The 20,090-nt window shown below is 40.1% G+C and overlaps 1 protein-coding gene across 2 annotated transcripts in view; it reads right to left on the minus strand.

The window, feature by feature from the left end:
- Nucleotides 1-2,421: 2,421 nt before the first annotated feature.
- LOC131070423 (preprotein translocase subunit SCY2, chloroplastic) overlaps nucleotides 2,422-20,090 on the minus strand; it is a 241,574-nt gene continuing 223,905 nt past the window's right edge. For both annotated transcript variants that reach the window (XM_058005936.2, XM_058005935.2), the window contains 3 exons: nucleotides 3,148-3,267; nucleotides 2,892-2,919; nucleotides 2,422-2,730 (listed from right to left, as the gene is read on the minus strand). In XM_058005936.2, the coding sequence (XP_057861919.1) occupies nucleotides 3,178-3,267 (90 nt within the window). In that variant the 3' untranslated portion in view covers nucleotides 2,422-2,730; nucleotides 2,892-2,919; nucleotides 3,148-3,177. The remainder of the gene's footprint in view (nucleotides 2,731-2,891; nucleotides 2,920-3,147; nucleotides 3,268-20,090) is intronic.

Raw genomic sequence — 20,090 nt, forward strand, 5'->3', positions numbered from 1 at the left:
TTCACATCATAATATAATATCTCATTATTCTTCATTTCTCATAATATTCATATTATATTATTCCTCATTTAATCCATTAATATATTCAATTACTAATCTATTTTCCAAACCTCTTACATATCAACTTCACCCTCTATTTATCATCTCCGACTCCTATCAATCTCACTCACCTAATCAATATGGTATAAACATTTACAATTTCACAATTGATCTATTATCCCATATTCATCCCACAATATAGATTCATCTTAAAAATTCTTATAAAAGCAAAGCCCCTCCCATTTTGGGATCCACAACTTTGCATTCAAAATTCGTGATCTTGGCATCCATTTGTTGTTTATGCATTTTTTAGCACTCTATTTTCTTAGCATCCATTATCTTGATGGTTTTCATCTTGTTATCTTTATTTTTGTTTATCTTGCATCTTGAATCTCCATTTTCTCAAAGCTTTTCATAGAAGTGCGTCTAGGAGCAATAACTTTGAACATGAAATCTTGAAAAATAGGAGGGCAATGGAGTAGATTTCGTAACATGGCATGTATGTTTCAATTTTAAATATTTGGTTTGCATGCATGTTCATTGCAGGTACTTCATTGTTGGGTGATTTATCTATCTGAATCTTCCCTCATAGATCTCAAATTCAAATTTTCTCACCTACAACTACAACCATTTGCAAGTGTCACAAGCTTGATGCTCTGTTAAAAGAGTTTCAATTCATCCATTAGACATTTAAAACACTTGTATATGGCTAGATATTAGTGTATCATGTGTCCAATCCTTTTGATGTTGTCCTTTACACTTGTTTGGGTTTTCTTTGTTGTTTTGTTTATTTGCATAATTGAACATTCAAACTAAACTTATGGAGTCAAAAAAGTTTTCAATTTGTAGGAGGTTTGGTAGAGTTGACAATTTGAAGAATATATAGCCAATGAGTGCTCAATACTTTACCTAGCATTTTATGAGTTTTAGTTTCTAGGACATCCTTGTTCTTGGAAACAAGTGTTTTTGGTAACACAAAAAATTCAGCATCTTTTAGCTTGTTTAAATTATTTTCAAGTGTTTTAAATTTTCAATACTTTTCCTTATTATTTTAATAGTCGCCTTAGTGTCCCAAAATAAATAAAAAGTCACTTCCTCAAAACCCAATCCAGCCAATCAGAACAGGGTAATCTCCACATAAAATGACAATGAAATTTTAAAAAAAAAATCTTCAGATGTGCAAAACATGATGATTTTTTGTGCAATTTTTTGCGTTTTTACAGCAATGGGGATGAAGATCATGATGATTTTGTCCAAATCCGTTGTGTTTTGACTTTTGAGCATTTTGAAAATCGTACAGAATGCCATTTTATGTGGAGATTAGTCACTTCCAAACCCAATCCAGGCAGTCTTATCCCTCCTCATTGACATTGTATATATTTTTAGCATAAATGTACTATATATTTATTAAAATGATTTTGCAACATAAAGGCAAAAGACCGATGCAATGGTCAATGTCATTCTTCATTTTAGATTTTATTAAGGATTATGTAAGGTAGATTGACTCTTAATAGTTTGTAAAGGGCAATTATGACAAGACGCTATCTGAAAGCAGAAAAGTTGTAGCTAGACATTGTTGATGTATCATTGATTATAACAACATTAGACCTGGCACGATAGTGCCTATATGTTGTTCACCCAGAGAATTATATTCCACAACCCATAATGTTTGCAAACGAATGAACCATATAGACAGCAGCCAAAGTTTCCTTCAAGATGCGCACAGAATAATAACTGAAAGGAAATACAGAGGAGCTTAAAATACGATATAGATGGGATACACTGTTTAAGAACACCACTGCTTGCTCACATATATATTTGGTGTGGCTACTGCAAAACATTGACTTCTAGAAGTTCTTAGATCTTTAGTTGGCAGTCTTTTTTAGATACGCTTATTTGAATAGTATAAACTTGACATCAGATATTGTAAATGTCAATAAAAGGGAGATTGTAAGGATTTGTTACAATTGCCGTATCAATCTCATAGATGAAATCGATACAAAAGTGTTATCCATACTTCTATATGATTAATGATTCCTTTGCAATAGTATCTCTCTAAATGTGAAAAGATCAACGATGGCCTCAACCAGCCTAGCTGAATCCACAAACTATTAGGAATTTTAAATAATAATGGATCATAATCATTCTTAAGTATGCTTACTTTCGACGTGCTGAATATCTATACTCTTGAGATTCAAGACCATGTAACAACAGCGAGGAAAAAAACTACACGGCCTAGCTATTATCACTGTACTCAAATCAATTAATTAAAAATTATGAGGTTTGAATATTAATAAATATAGATTACTAAATTTTAATATAAAAAAATCAGTCAAACTCTAGGCACATTAAAGCCAGATCAAGGTAAGCAGCATACAAAAATAAAAGCAAGAATGATTTCCAAAGGCCTTGATTGAAGAGGATATGCATGTCTCTTTTACATCACTTCTAAAAGCAGAATATTATTGTTAACTGTGCCCAGATGCCCTGCAGTTGATATGAACTGTCCCTGGTCATGACATATGTTCTGGATATTGAAAAGCATCCACCTTTCTCAAAACAGAATTTCTCCTTGATTCCACCGATGATTAAAGTATTTACAAAGTTGATGTTGGTGGCAAAAGCTAGCCTTGGGCTATCTAGACATGGTATACATGAAATTCTCTCGAGCTTCAACTTCGTGAAAGCTAGCTGCAGAAAATCCAATTTCATGTTGATCACTCCTAAAAGTTGAAAAATGATTATGTTTATGCATCATTGGCATGCATTTCATCAACATAATATATATAGTTTTGCGAAGGCCAATATGAATATAATCCTTTTTTCTCTTATTCATGAAGGGTAGTAATTACCATTTCATGTGAATGAGGAAGGCCATATCTGCAGTTATAGACAAAACAAAAAAGTGTTTATATTACACTTAGATTTATTATAAGGGCCAGCAGATGATCAAATAACGGGCAATTCTATCATTGTCCATCACCTTTCACATAATATTCTCTACTTATTTCCAAAAGTTAAAATGAACAGATTGGCTAAAAGCACCAAAAGAGCTGCAATTTCTTCTTTACTATATTCAGTAATGTTGAGGAAACACAAGTAACTTACATGACATATTTGGTATCCTACTGACGAACACTACACTCCATATCTTTTCAAGACCTTACTCAATGTAGGCATTACATTGTAAGCTTGATAAGATCTCCTCAATTCTATTATTGAGCCTACCTGAAACATTTATAACACTCAAATCATTGCCAAGCAATTGTTTTTTCCACTACTTTAGAAGCGAAAAAACTACAAATGGTGGGAAGTTACAGTTATATACCAAAATACACCTCATAGTTGTTGCATTGCATGGATATCACACTAATCCAGAATTAATTTTTTTCACAAATGCCACTATTTTCATAGATATTGAAGCTAATGTTTAAAACATATCACAAAATTCACGAGTCGCATAGATATTGTTGACTAGAAAAATGCAAAAGAAGATGCTTCCTGTAGTTACTATGCAACAAAAATATTCTCACAATTGGGAATTTGGCCAAGAAATGTTCTTAATGCTAAATTTTTAGAAATCTTAGTGTTTATTTCTAGTTGCAGAAAATTGGTAGAAACATCCTAGATTAAGGATACCATATTCAAGTTTCCCAGAATTAAAATACCATATTTAGCCTTCACAAATTTAGGATACTATATCTAGTGTTAGCTTTACTAAATTTAGGTACAAGTGTCTAGTCAACTTTTTGACAATTTAAAGTTTGATTTATTTCTATTTTTTGGTTTTCATTTCGTGTGCAGAAGCAATTAACCTTTTTATTTTTTATGAGATTCTAAGTGATGGAAAACATGATAAGTCTTCAACTTTAATTAGCACTTCTGTTCTATTTCATTCATTGTAGTTTTTGTACTTTGAAAACTTTGTGTGCAAAATATAGCATTCAAAGTTTGCAGTTTTTTTTTGGTGGTGGTTGTTGGTTAACTCAGGAGCTTTTAACCTGTCCAAGCTAGAGAGGCTGCTTCTGCAGGACATCTTCTTGGGCATTATCATCCCACTGCATTAACACAAGCAATCCAAACTGTAATGTTCCCTTCCTAACCGGTTGAGTTGATGGACCTTTAGTCTATTCAGTTGGTTCCCATAGGCTATTCAGTTAGGATTAGGGAACCTTGGAAGCGGTATATCCAGCAGTTTGCCAATATTTTGTTGTTAGTTGAGTTCCCATCAGGATTATGAGCAGAATGCCTTTTTCTGGAGTGATTTTGGGTTAGTCTTCCAATACATAGTGTTTTTAGTAAGTCAGTTTCGAGCACTGATTGGACTAGTTGGCAAGGTTACTATTTTTAGTACTGTCAATGAATTCAATTTTGATGACTATCTCAGTGTTTTATATAGTCCAAGAGTTTTAAATAAAATAACAATAAATTTTAATTGATTAAATATTTAACTTTATCATTATTTTAATTTATTTAATGAAGGGACTATATAGGCCATTTATTAAATTAAAGGTGATTTATTTTAATGGATGGGCCTTTATTATTTAAAACTACATTAGGAGATTAAAAAGGAAGTGACTTTTATTAAATAAAAGGAAAAAGTAAAATAGTAGCAAAAAGCAAAAAATCACATTCTGAAAAAATAGTGAAAACAAAAAAGAATTTTCCCAAAAAATAGCAAAATGCTTTTTTGAAAAATCAATGAAAAAGCAAAAAGAAACAACCAAAAGGCCAAAAAAATTTATAAAAGGAGGATTGGGGCTCTCATTTGAAGATTGAGTTTTGATATATTGGATATTGTTATTTCTTTTGGGAAGATTGCTTTCTTTGGCTTGTGAGGAGGGATACCCTTGCAAGCAACATTCTCCACGTTATTGAAAGACATAATCTAGAGAATAAATTGGTAGTTTCATACAGAGGTCACAACTGGGCTTTAATAAAGTTTTGAATCCTGATATCTTCTTCCTCTTCAATTCTCAGGGCTTCAGAGTGTTGGATAATATTCATTGGGGCTGAACAAGGAGATTTGCTGAGGTTATTGTGTGTTTGTTGGTCCCTTTTTGCTGTTTATACTCTCCTACATCGTGCTTGTTGAGTGGCTTGGGTTTGGAAGGTGTGAAGTTGCTATTGTGGAGGTGTTTGGACCTACAATAATCTATTAAATCATCTACGAGGGTTTTAGAAAAGTCTTTGAAGAGAGTGGAGATCATTTTTGGAGTGCCAAATTGCAAATTTTGTGAACAAGCTTAAGCTATCTCAATGCTGCATTTTTTGGGTATGTTTGAAATAGTTATGTGGTGCTATTTAATGATTTGGCTTGCTCTTATATTTGAGAAATTTTGTAATATCAGATCACAAATAAATTCTGGAATTTTCAGCTTCATATATTTCTGAGATTTGTTATATTTCCGAGTCATTTAATTGCTGCAAGTTACTTTATTACCTACACTTTTTTTATCATCTCAAAACCAATGCAAAACTCAAACCAAAAGAAAAAAAACTAAGGCAAAACAAGGCAGCATATTACAGAAAACCTACAAGGTCAGCAGCCTAGGAAAAGTACAAGGCTTGCAAGCTTAACAGCCCAACAGCAATTTGAACCTTGGTGGATTTGTCAACATGCCAAGTTTCTAACCATTAGACCATGACCTTAATGGCTCAAAATTGCAAGTTTGATTGAAATTTAAGTTCAACAATTTATTTCAAACCCTAGAGTGCAAAATCTGTATACCATGAGTTGAATATTGCCATGATATCAGAGCGTTGTTATTGAGACCTTCCATGCTCAAGAATAGAATATGTTGCCTGTGAGAAAAATTTGCATGAAAATTTATTTCAGTGATCGAAGTATCTTCAACCTATGAATGATTGTAGCCTATGATGCCCTAGTTGCTCAAGTGTCAGGAGTATTGATTTATAGCAGTTGGGAGCTTATAATAGTTTACTATGACAATGAAATATTCTAACTCTATTTTCTCATCAACTCGGTTTGCTTTATCAACTTTTAATTAAATGGAACATACATTCAATGTTTATTCAGATATATAAAACAACTAAAGACAGGCAGAGACTACATCCAATTTCATTTATCGAAATCATTCTTCTCCTACACATTACACATCATTCATACTACTGAGGCACATGCATTGAATAGGGTATTGATCTCATACCTGGATTATTCAGATAATAATCAGATCGAAGGTTTGCTTTTCTTATTGGTCACCAACACTCAGAATTGATACCTCCTTACCACATCCTACAATTTAATTCATTGCTGCAGCTATAGTGTCAATCTGAACAGCATCTGAAGCTGTTCACTGTAGGTGTTCATAGCTGTGGAATGTCATCTCGAAGACCCTATAATCATCGACCATGCATCCACATGAAAAGCCGGCCTTTGCCACCTTGAATCGATAATACTATGATGCTTTGATTGCGATTTCCTGAGATTGATAAGCCGCTGATATCACTGATTTCTCTGTGCACTGTTGGTGATAGAATCGATACACATGCTAGGGGTTTCGTCCCAACACACACACACACACCAGGGGTTTCATCCTGGAGAGCACAACAAGCTCGATAGTAGAATATTAAAATTAAACACAGCTGAATAATCCTTTCCTTACCATCGATTCACCTTATAAATCCTTTCCATCCAAAAAGCCATCGAATTATCTTGAAGGTTCCAGATTCACGTTGGGGACAGGCTTATGATGATAACATTAAATGTTTGTTAGACCCCTAGTATAGCCGCCTAGGTACAAAACATTGTAATTTATTAAGTACCTTTTCAATGTTTAAATGAGCCTTAATAATAATTGTGTCATAAAAGTTTTGTTTTTTAATTGGCCCACATCCACATTCTCATATTCCCTTAAATTATTTCATAAACTCTAACCCAGGGAATGGTATAGGCTAGAGTTTGACAGCCAAATGCCTGTCAGGGAATTGGGGACATTACAGACAATCAACATAACATCAAGCTCTCTAAGAATCTAGCGTTTCATGATTGTTCCAAGCAGAGTTAAAAAACTCTTACTCTGCAATAAATCTTTTGGCCCAAAAATTCTAAAAACTTACGACTTGGCAAAAACTCAAGAAAAACTTGATAATTTTATCGAACTTTAATATACATATATGTTTAAAAATATTCTTCAAAAACACACATTACTAAATTTGATGAGCATATGACTATTTCCATCATATATAAATCAAAATTAGAATTTAATACACACAATAGACCAAAACAAGTTAAACTCTAAATGAGTTATAATGCCACTTCCACTAGCCATGTCTTATATAGAAGTTGCCTCATCTAGAGAGACTTTTGGCAAGTTGTGCAATATAATGTCTAAGTAGGTGTAATGTCCCCTTCTCCGCAGTGATTAGTTATGTTGGTCGTTAGCCTAGTTCGGAGGCCCGTAGGCTAGTCGGGGGCAAAAATTATGGTTTCCTATTTTCTAGGAGGATTCTTTGGTGTTTTCAGGGGCTATATGTGAGAGTTTGACAGTTTGGATTTTGGATTGCTTCTGGGTTTTTAGAGAGCTTCAAGATGGTTCAACATGCATCTGCATCGAGTGACTTTTACAAGACTTACTATTTTTAGTAAGTGCGACGACTCCTTAGAATGTGGTTAAAATCACTTTGGAAACACTTACTATTTTTAGCAGTATGCTATTTTTAGTAAGTACTATTTTTAGAAGGATGTCAGCAGGTTTGTTCAGATGGCTATTTCCGGTAGGTCAATTTGAGCAATTGGTCTTCCCTCATTTTTTGGTGCTTTTCTTGGCAAGGGTTCCTCAGCTCAGTTCAGTGACTATTTCTGGCAGGGCAATTCTCTCAGCTTGTTTCCCCATATCCTTGGAGCTTGTTTTGGCAGGTTCAGTATTTGATGAAAAATGGTGTTTTAAATTAAATTATAACTTAAGGCAAAGGTTAGACGATTTATTTAAAAGGGGTTGCTTAAGTTATATTGATATATAAGTCTTTTCCTTAATTATATATTGGGTGATTTATTGTTGAGGAAAAATACTTTATAAAGTGAAATATTAATACGGCAAGATGGACGCCTTATGGAGAAATAAGTTAATTTTATAATATATTTCACTTATCTACCTTATATGCCACATTATGATTTTATTGTCATTTTATAAAGAATATTTGCTCCTATGAGAAGGTCGATTTGGAGAAAGGAGAAATGAAATGTAATTTCAAAATAATGTGAAGTGAACGGGCATTTGGATTTGGCGTTCATTTGGAGGGAATGTGAATTTGAATTTGAGCCCTCAAAATCTATAAATGAGAGTGTTGGGCTTCTCATTTGGTATCTCAGACAATTTACACTGTTATGCTGTCGGTTTGACTCCAGACAATCTTCGAGGGTGAATACCTCCTAGGGCTCTTGACAGACTTTGAGTGTGAGACATCACTCCTGGCTGTGATTGGATCTTCTGAATGTGTGGTTTGAATTTTAGTGTGCATTTTCAGATTTCCAGTGGTGTGGATTTTAATGTTGCTGGTTTGTATTTCCAGCCTGTTGTTCATTCATATCAGATTTAGTTTTGGTGGGTTGAAGCTGGTTTTCAGGTGTGTGAGTCTATGGGTGTGGTGTGAAGAGTCTTGGTAATAAGTTGCAGCTGTTAGTTTGGGTTTTGACATTCAAATATCCATGATGAATCATATTGTAATGCTTGTTAGTAGTACTAACAACAATTTATTTGAACTCTCTTAGTCCCACTGTATAAGTGGAAGAGGCTGGCCTTGCCGCCTAGTTTGGACAATGATTCTAGTAATTTTGTAATCCATGTTTGCATTGTAAAGCTGATTAGTAGTACTAACAGCTATATACTTGGATTGTTGTTCTTGGCCCATTGCATAAGTGGAAGAGGCTGGCTTGCCGCCTTCTTATCTATTGTAATTCAGTCCTCCTGCTGAATAAGCGGTTGAGTTGATTGTAATCTCATTTTCAGTCCTCCTGCTGAATAAGCGGTGGAGTTGATTGCTATTTCATTTCTAGTCCTCCCGCTGAATAAGCGGTAGAGTGATTGTTCTTCAGTTCTTGCATCATCCTTTGGCTGGTTTACCGCCAAGTGATTTTTAATATTCTCCATATCCTGCTGAAAAGTGGAAGGGGCTGGCTTGCTGCCCAAGCATTGTATTATTTCCAGTTATTTGAAGCTAACGATCCCGTCAACACCGTATGCTCTCACCTTCCCATATTGGGCACTTGGTGATCAAAAAGTGGAAGGGTTACAGTTTCAGCATTATTGTATCTTCATTTACTAACCTTAACAGGTTCTTGTTGTGATTGTAATTGGAAAAAAATTGAAAAAAATTGTGGGGATATTACAGTAGGCACACTCAAGAGTTATATCCCAATTCCCTGTCACCCCCTCATTGTAATCATGTTTTTTATTTGACAGATTTCAATAACTAATAGGGATTTGGGAGTGGATACTCCAATGAGGAGAGGTAGTGCCCCTCATGGGGGTCTAGGGGCAATGCCCCCCGTGGGGTCAAGGAGTAGAGCCCTTGTGAGGTTTGGGGGCAACACCCCCAATGGAGTTGAGGGGCAGTCAAGCCCAAATTAAGGCCTATGAAACCTTTACCACCAATGAAAATCATGGTTTTTTAACTACAAGCAAGAAAAAATAAATCATATGAATTTGGATGAGTTTTTAATACGAACCTCACAATTTCTTGCATTTACTTGGGATTTTTATAGGAATCACGAGTCAAAAAGAGTTTTTCGAGAGTGTTTCGACAAAGGTTCCAAGCATATTGATATTCATTATCATTTTCTTCGAGGCAAAATTTAAAAATAGAGTAGTAGTTATTCAGAATGTACCCTTAGATGACTAGGTTGTAGATAATCTGACCAAGCCTTTCTCGAAAGAGATGTTTAAAATCTAGAGATACTAAGGTTGGTATAGAAAAATTTCTTCATGAAGAAAAATTTCTTTAGGTAGAGATAATCATTTAAAATTTAAATAACTTATGCAATTATTACTCCTTATATCCCCTTAATACCCTTAATATAAAGTCATTAACTTAATTAATATTATTAAAGTCGAAACTTTAATAAATTAATATTAATCATTAACTCCAATAAATGCCAATATCAGAACATTTAATTAATTCTGCTAACTACCAAGTAATAGCCGTGCTACCCTCCAACCGTCCAAATGACTTATATAAATAGTATAGGGCCAAATGCTCAAGGGCCTTACTAAAAATAGTATATACAAATGGAGTTTGAAAGACCTCTGGAAAGCAAACCACCATAAAACTAAATCTTTGAGATGGAGAGTATTGAAATAAACAACCCAAGGGTCAACTGAAAAGCCCTGAATCACCCACAAAGGGCCCCCTAATCAGCACATTAGACTACAGGGACCCTTATAATTGGCTAACCTTTGAAAATAACTGATGCTTAGGAAGGCCCAAAAATGGAGACATTACAGTCCGCCCTTCCCAAAGATCGCTTGCCCTCAAGCAATTTGCATTTGCATACCAACCCAAATGCTATCTGCTCCTTTATGCCAATCTAAATACCACGATCCCATATCAATCTCAGTAATATGGTACCACCAATTCACTGCACCACTCTGATATAACTGTCATCAATCTGTAGAAACCTGAGAAGCACTCCATCCATCATGCAAATCCCTGGATCCCAAGTCATCACACCATCACACTCCATAAATGAAAGAGATAAATGTCTATCATCATGTCACTAATACCAACTATCCATCTAATTCTAAGTGAATCCTCAAAAATGTGATGAATGCCCATCCAAGGTGCAAAGAAGAATATATCATACCATAATAGACTGCTGTTATAATTCAAAACAGCATCAAACAAACTGAAATTTATAACCCTGATGGTGTAAGAAATGCCTCCAATGTCATGTGTTGCTGGAACCTCATCACCATGCCAATATCCAACATTGGAGATCCCAATCATCCCAATCTATCCAAACAACTGCTGTCACAAAAGTACAATCTGAAACTTTCATAACCAGCAATGTAGGTTAGCCTCCTAACAACAATGATTGAATTGGAACCCAATAAGCTTTGGCTGAAATACTTCTATTCTCATGACCATCTCCATATCTTGGAGCATAGACCTGCTGGAACTCACCATTTCCAAGCATATACCAACCAAAAGCAAGTGATCCATGATGTGTCTCAAATCCTAACATTAGGACTGCTTCATACTCCACCAAGGAATCACCAACACGATGAGGTTGTCTCTCAACACTATTGATCTCCTCAAGCTCTTCATACATAGCTAAAGGTCCAACCAAATCCGAATCACCCATCTGTCCATCTCTACATGTAGGCATAACACTAGTGGTTGATCCCCAAGGTGTATGCTCAACTACCCCATCCATGTCCATGACTTGAGCCTTCAAATGGCTCTCCAAAGTAGTAATACATAACCCTCATGGTACAAACTATGTGAACAAACAAACTTTTCTGAGTCATATCTCTTCTCTTGTTCACACACATCTGCATGTTCTCCTTGCTTCCTCACCTCAAAAGGCTCATGCTCAACCTCTACACATTCTTCCCTTTGAAAACATAACGTTCTAAGGTGAGCTTCCCTTTGTTGTCGTGCTTGATCCATGCGGTTGACTTGTTCTTTGATTTTTTGAAGGTGCTGTCTTGTATGGGCAGCCAATAACTTAGCCTCCTTAGCTTTTTTCTTCCATCCATCACATAAACTTTGGGTCTTCAATACATCTTCGGTGCTGTGATAGATTAAATCAGACCTCTTCTAGATTGATTCTACATCAAAAATATCATGTCTAACTCTCAAATCTTGAGAGCCATCATTGGGAGACTCAATAATACTTATATCTTCATGCTTTAGGATTGCCATCTCATGTTTGCAAGAAGATAAGTGACTGCAGTTTCAACTCAGAAAATTAGAATTTGTTTTATTCCTTAGAGTAGAGTCATCAAGACCCTCAAGTACCTCTCCTTCCATGTGAGGTTGCCCATCAACATGTGCTGATTCATGAGATATTTCCAGCTGAATGTCAAGTATATCATCCATCATAAATGTTGTCACATGCTGCAAGTGAAGTCTTCATTAATACCCAATGGTTTTTCTTCATGTAGAAAAAGTGGGACAATAGTAGAATCATTCATGGAAGCATCAAGATAATTCATCTCTTCACATGGCTTATCAATCATGACCTCTTAAGTCACCCACCAAGAGACTCTTGTGCTCCTTAATTTTATCAACAATTGATTCTTTAATTTCATAAACACCATTGTACCCATTTGTGATGGGAAAGGACATGAAGGAGCAACTTCATTTTCAAATTTTTCAATCTGATGCACAACAATGCATTCATCCTTGCGGTTAGAAGCACCTGCAGAGTTAGCTTCAACCTCCCGATCAGCTTCCTTTAGTTTCTTCACCAACCCTTCTTCAAGGGTAACTTCTGATTCTTCTTTCATTGTTCTTCCGATGTACTTCACCATGCCCATTTTACCAGGCCTTAAGGTTACAACCAAACTTAAGAAATCATCAAAGGAAACCTATTTTTCAAACCCTTCAGGCTTGCTTTGATACTCTTCAAAGAGTTGGATAGCTTCATGTTCATGACTCCTCTTGATTTGATCTTCAACCCTGCTAAAACCCATTGTCATAACTCTGAATTTTTTTACTGAATCACCCAATAGGATGGCACAAACTTGGCCTCTGATACCACTGAAATATCCCACCCCTCTATGGATATTTAATTTTCTGGTTTTTGTCTCTTTTTTTGTTTTTTTCTAATTTCTGATTTTATTTTTTTTGTGTTTTTGAGATATAATTAAATAAATTGCAGGAATTTAAAGAGGAATGCTAGAAAACCTTTGTTGTCGGGAATAATCATTATGTTATTTTGTCGTCGGTAGTTGTGGGTTACGGCAGTCAATTAGTTTTCCCGAAGGGCAGTTGGACGCGACGGTTGGTCGCACCCCTTCGGGCATTATATATTGCATACCTTTCCTTCGAAGTAGGATCATTATGGTATTTGGATGTGATATGATAAGCACTTAATGTACATGGACTGTTGAATTAATACAGAGACTGGTTCTTTAATATATTTCCATTATGTTCTATGCACTTACCTTCTGCATTTAATTGTTTACCCGTATGTGGCAAACATCTGGTGCCGTTGCCTAGACATACTCGGGAAAGGAAGGAGCAGATGACGTACGGACATGATGGGCCTACCCGTTGGTGAGATTAACCCAGAGGCCGACAACGTGCAAACGGAGCTCTACGACGGAGAAGACACTACAACGAGGGAATTCTCAATCCTGCTTCAAGTGGCCATCGAGACCTACGTCCGAAGAGAGGCCACGAAGGATGATGTCCCAAGTGCCGTGTGGACCGCACTGGAAGTTAGCCCCGCAGTGAATCGGTTGATGAACCACCTCCCCCAGTTGCTTGCACAGGCATCATTGGCACAACGAACCCGCCTGGAGGAGATTGCCTGTGAGGAGTGATGCCAACAGGTCCTCCGACAGTACGAAGAAAACAGTCGTCACTGGGAAGCGGAACGTGATGGCAAGAGGCCAAGGGGAAATTGAACCCTGAACCTCCAGGAGGAATAAAGATAATTCTGTACTATAATAATGGTGTCGTACTATTGACACAAATTGTATCCGATGGATGAATTAATAAAGAAGTGTTCTATTTTTTATGTGTTGTTGCTATTTATGAAGATGTACAAGAATTAATGCCCAACTTATTAAATAAGGATAGAAATAAGAAGGCACAAAGTGAGGAGTGGGAGGCCGCACAGAGGGCCTTGATTCTGGAACAACAAGTAGAACGTAGACGGAGGCTGAGGCAACTTGGCGAAGGACGACCTACCTAAGGGTTGCCCGAAGGGAACCAAGGATGTGTCACAGAGACTGCAGGAGCAGAAGCCGAAGGAGATTTCTACGTGTTGCCAGAACACCGTAGGTTGAGAAACTACAAAGAATTTTTGGAAGAAACAAGGCTACAAAGAAATCTGATCGAAGAGACCCGGGATCAATTTAGGAACTTATCCCTTACACCGTGCATGGAGGACCACTGAAGGGAGCGAGCAAAAGACGAGGGTGAGAACGAGGGAGAGGGCAACCGTACGGTCCTAGGTGCGGAGGAGGCACATGCACACGATAGACAGGACCCCCTCTTGGGACCCATCACACCAAGCATGCGGGTACAAAACACCGTACCCCCATTCACTCAAACAGGAAACACCATCGGCGCGGGAGGGAGTGGCGCGGGTGCATGACAGACACAGCCACCTCTGGGGACATGACCACCATCAATGGCCAATAGGCAGAAGCTACCGAAATTCACTGGTGACGGGAAGGAGGATCTCGTAAGGCATTGCAGAACCTGCGAAACCATATGGACGACCAATGGTGTCACGAGCCAGGACGAATGGAGGACGCAATTCCCAACGACATTATGGGGAGTTGCCATCGACTAGTACTCGGATATTGATAAAATTGCAGTGGCCACATGGGACACGTTGCGGAAAGCCTTCAAGAAGGTTTGAGGAGTTCTGCCTACTCCGGGATGATAATGAAATAGTGGCAGAGATATATAGTACGAAACAAGGACAAAAGGAATCAATTCGTGCCTATGGAAGGCACCTGAAGGAGCTAATTGGGAAAATGGAGAGTCAGCCCGCTGACGGACTCAAGAAGAGGTGGTTCGTAGAAGGCCTTAAACCCAGTTTGAAGAATAAAATGAAGATAGTCCATCCTTCATCATACGATGATGCATACAATAGGGCTATGGACCTAGAAAGTGAATACAAAACGTCCAAGAAAAAGGGGAAGTCCTCCGAGGAAAATGACTCTTCCTCTAATGAGAGTGGTAAGGAGGGGTCAAAAAAGAAAGTGACGACCCTCCAGAGGGACATGGAGCGTATGATGAGGGAATTTAAAGCGATGAAAGGCTCTACAAGCCGGATCGAAGGAGACATGTGGTGCACGGAGTGCAAGGAGGAAGGACATACGAAGGGTACATGCCCGAAGAAGGCCTTTTGCGAAATTTGCCAAGTAATGGGATACTCCATCAAGGAGTGCCCATACAATATGAAGACCCGAAATACGCAAGTGTTGTTCACCGAGCAGGCCACAACATCTGCACGAGCGGGTACGGTTCAACAAACCAACACATTGGCATCATCTGGAGGTTACCAGGACAATAGACACGGCAATAGAAGGAATAACAACAATAACAATAACCAAAGTTGTGTCCAGTATGACGCCAAGGGCCGACCAATGATCCAATGTAGGGCCTACAATCACTGGGGGCACTTCGCCCGGGATTGCATGAAGGAAGCCACCCCTCAGCACCTTTGCCAATGGTGTGGGCCAGGCGACCATGAGGATGAAAATTGCCCGTAGCCAGGAGTAAACCTTTTGAACATCGAACCCACAAAGGTAGAAGTGTTGGCAATCAAAAGGGCACAGGCCAAAAAGGCTCCATACCTTGATCCTCGTATGGAGACGGAGAGAGTGCAGGAGGCAAGGGTCAAGATCACAAAGGAAATGGCCGCACAAGGACAAAACAGCCATGAGGCCACAAGCCCGTCACGGACGAGGGGAGAAGAGAGAATCCTATGACAAATATTGCAAATAGACGTACTCGTGAAGATTCAAGACCTCCTTGAAACCATGCCGCAGTTGAAAATGGCTATCTTAAACTCCATACCCACACAAGCCAAAATGAGGGAGGTCGTAAGCCCCACAGTCGACCCTATGTTGTTAGTAGTCAACAGCGGACGCCACCCGGTGGTGGTAGAAATGGGCATCCTGGGGACTACCTTGACGGACACCATTTTGGACGGAGGGTCAGGAGTAAATGTGCTCCCAGAAAAGACATGGAAAGAACTGGGAAAGCCTACGTTGTGGCCCCCCACGTTCAACCTGCTAGGGGCAGATCAACACGGGATTAAACCCCTTGGTACCCTCATGGGCCAACGGGTGATGATTGGCGCACAGCCATTTGTGCTAGATTTTGTAGTGATTCCACTGAAGCAGAAAGGGTACGACGCCATTCTTGGACGTGGGTGGCTAATTGCGGCAAAGGCAAACCATAATTGGAAGTGGAATATGCTCTCCCTGGAAAGCGTGGGGAGGAAGTACGCGATTGATCTCCGTACACAGATGGTGAGTGAGGAGTTGGCATCCTCCTCTGAGTCCGAATCTGAAGGAGACCAGTTGGGTGGGGATGAAGACTGACGCGGAATGGAGCCCAGTGACGAAGGGCTATTAGAATTGGAAGCATGCTCGGGGGATGACGGGGACTCCATGAATGGCCTCTTCCATTGGCAAATGGAGGATTATGAGTTGTTTACACCCTCGTGTAATGTATTGAGTATCGAGGAAGAACCAGATATATTTCCTCCAGAGTACGGAGAGTACAAGGAAGGGGAGGCCTTTGTGAATGACACTCCCGCACACTAGTTCCCGAAGGGCGAACCTACTAAATATCAGGAAGCCAATTTGAAGGAGACAAATCTTGTGGAGACGAGTGACCCCAAGATCATCCTTGGCGGTGATGACTGGAATCCAGTGTTGAAGGCCGCAGCCTTCAAAATTTTCCTTGAATACAAGGATGTTTTTGCATGGACGTACAAGGCCCTGAAGGGTGTGCCCCTAGAGCTATGTGTACACTGCATAACATTGGTACGGGAAGCCCAACCAGTAAGGAAGTGGCCTTACCGTATGAACAAAAATTATGCTGCACAGGTGAATGACGAACTTGAGCGGATGTTGGAAGCGGGCATAATCTTCAAGGTACAGACAAACAAATGGGTGTCTCCCATTGTGATTTCCCTCAAGAAAGAGGCCAATCAGATCTGGATCTGTGTAGACTTCCGGTGTCTGCAGGCTGTCACTATTAAAGACCCGTTTCCCATACCCTTCACCGACAACATCCTTGAGGAAGCGTTTGGACATGAAATCTACTCCTTCATGGATGGGTTCTCTGGGTACAACCAGATATCCATCGCCGAGTAAGATAAGTTGAAAACTACCTTCGTGGTAGAGGACGGAGTGTATGCATACAACCGAATGCCCTTCGGTCTATGTAATGCACCGACAACCTTTCAACGCATCATCTTGCACATCTTCGACAAGATGTCTGTAGGGAACTTCAAAGCTTTCCTGGACGATTGGTCTATTTACAGCGGGCAGGACATCCACCTAAAGGCCCTCGGGGAGTGCCTGGAGAGGTGTAGAAGGGCACAGTTGGCCCTTAATCCGAAAAAATGTAGATTCATGGTACCACAAGGAAGATTGCTTGGACACATTGTGTGCAAAGAAGGATTGAAAACGGACCTTGACAAGATTCGGGTCATAGTAGAAATGGAAGCTCCTACAGACGTCACTGGGGTGAAGTCTTTCCTTGGTCATGTAGGGTACTACAGGAGGTTCATCAAGAACTTCGTTCAGGTGTCCCACCCGTTGGATAGTTTGACACGGAAAGGGGAGCCATACATCTGGGCAAAGCCGCAGAGCAACGCATTTGAAGATCTGAAAACGAGATTGATGGGAGCACCCATACTTGCATATCCGAACTAGGATAAGGAATTCCACGTTCACGTGGATGCTTCAAATTATGCCATCAGGGCTACACTAGCCCAGGTAAGAGGACACGGGTTGGACCACCGATTTATTTTGCGAGCATGTTGCTCTGCAAGGCCGAAAAGAACTACAGTACCACTGAACGCGAAGCCCTCGGCATGGTCTACGCTGTACAAAAATTCCGACATTACCTAGTCCCTACACCATTCACATTTTACGTAGACCACTCGGCACTAATGTACCTAGTAAACAAGCCTATTATCCAAGGGAGGATAAGCCGTTGGCTATTGCTACTACAGGAGTTCACGTTTACAATTGTGGTAAGACCAGGACGAAGCCATGTCATAGTTGATCAGCTGTCCCGGATCAAGTCGGGGGAGCCCCCGGAGGGAGTAAATGATGACTTCCCGGATACGCACTTGTTCCAAATAGTCGTACTCCCTTCATGGTACAAGAAGATTGGAGAGTACCTGTCGACGTCCTGATTCCCGAAGGACCTGCCTCTAGGGGAACGGAGGAAGCTAGTATTAAGGAGCAGGACCTTTTCACTGATCAATGGCTTACTCTACAAAATAGGACCAGACCAAGTACTAAGGCATTGTGTCATGGAGGAGGAAGTCCCCAGTGTATTGAGGGAGGCACACGAAGGGCCCGTAGGTGGACATATGGGCCCAGACATGACGGCACGCAAGGTGTTGCTGGTAGGGCTGTGGTGGCCAACCGTACACAACGACGCCAGGGAGTGGGTCGTGGGGTGCGACACTTGCCAACGGGCGGGTAAACCTTTGAAGCGGGACTTCGTGCCCCTCAACCCTTCGCATGCACATGAACTCTTTGAAAGATGGGGACTCGACTTTGTAGGGCCTCTTAAGGCTAGCCGTACATGACGGTGCCATTACATTGTGGTCGCGACATAATACTTGACTAAGTGGGTGGAGGCGAGGGCTCTCCAGGATAACTCTGTAGTAAGCACGGCTAAATTTATCTATGAACAAATTATTATGCGATATGGCATACCTATTCAGTTGACAAGTGACCGAGGGGGCCACTTTGTGAACCATGTCATACGGCTGTTGACCACCGAGTTTAAGATTTTCCACTCATTATCGAGCCCATACTACCCATGCGCCAATGGGTAGGCTGAGGCCACTAATAAAATATTGGTGTCGGTAATCTACAAGTCCTGCGGGGTAGAAAAGGAAGACTGGGAGGAGAAGTTACCCTCCGTATTATGGGCCTACAGAACCACTTACAACGTGACCACCGGTCAAACTCCATTTCAATTGATGTATGGTCAGCAAGCAATGGTACCTGTCGAAATCATGGTGTCGAGTCTGCGAATAGCAATTGAAAATAGACTCAAAGACATGGAAAGCCTGTGGGAGAGGCTTTACAAATTGAACAAGCTGGACGAGCGCCGAATGGTGGTGCAATGGGCCACGGAGGTTGCACAAGCCAGAAGAAAAGTATGGCATGACAAACATTTAAAATGGGTAAGATTCACCCCGGGACAGCTGGTTTTGAAATACAATGGGAAAAACGAGATCAAACCAAGGAAGTTTAAGGTGAGATGGCTAGGACCCTTTCGAATTCGCGAAGTCGGGGCCAATGGGGCCTTCCGGTTGACAACGTTGGACGGAAAACAGGTGCCTGAGGTTGTGAACGGCACCACGAGCGGCAACCGCACCAGCAAGTCCTAAGTGGAAAAAATAATTGAAAAAAATAGAAAATAGTAGAAATAAAAACCACCGCACAAACCGCCGCCGCACCCGCACAAATGCACACGCAACCCTTCACACGCACACGCAACTGCGCTAAGCCATGCACACGCGGCCTTAGGCCCAAAGGAAAAGGCGACAGTCCCGGGGAAGAAGGGATTCCTGGCATATCCACAACCATTGCCGCAGGGAAGGGGAAGTGGTGTAACGGTTCTGTAGTTAGCCATATCTCAGCTGGCACGTTAAGGAGAGGCAAAATACGGGGAATGCATTCAGCCGGCAAATGCCATTGGCGAGCAAAGTTGCAGACAAACATGGACAAGACTGCGAGGGTTTTACCATCCGGAGTTCGAGTTGCAGGAGGCACGGATACAAGCACCAGCACCAGCACTAGCAAATAGAAACACAGGCCAAAGATAGCCACAGCCACAGCCACGGGAAAGGTCACCGCCGACACTATTGTGTTCGAGGGTGTGAATGAAGCCGAGTGCCGCAAGTGGTGGCAGGAGAATGCTGCCAATCACGAAGTGAAAAAGAATTTACAGCGAGCAGGAGTTCACTGGGCTATCCAGATGCCTGTTTTTCCCATAAAGAAATTCGAGGTACCACTGCGAATGATGGTCGATGTGTTTGATGCCACCTCCAGAACTAGCACGTTCGACTACGACAACCATAGGCTAAGGGTTTCCTTCACAGTAGCCGACTTTACAAGGGTATTTGGCATACC

This window comes from Cryptomeria japonica, chromosome 3 (genome assembly GCF_030272615.1).
Source record: "Cryptomeria japonica chromosome 3, Sugi_1.0, whole genome shotgun sequence".
Classification (NCBI taxonomy): Eukaryota; Viridiplantae; Streptophyta; class Pinopsida; order Cupressales; family Cupressaceae; genus Cryptomeria; species Cryptomeria japonica.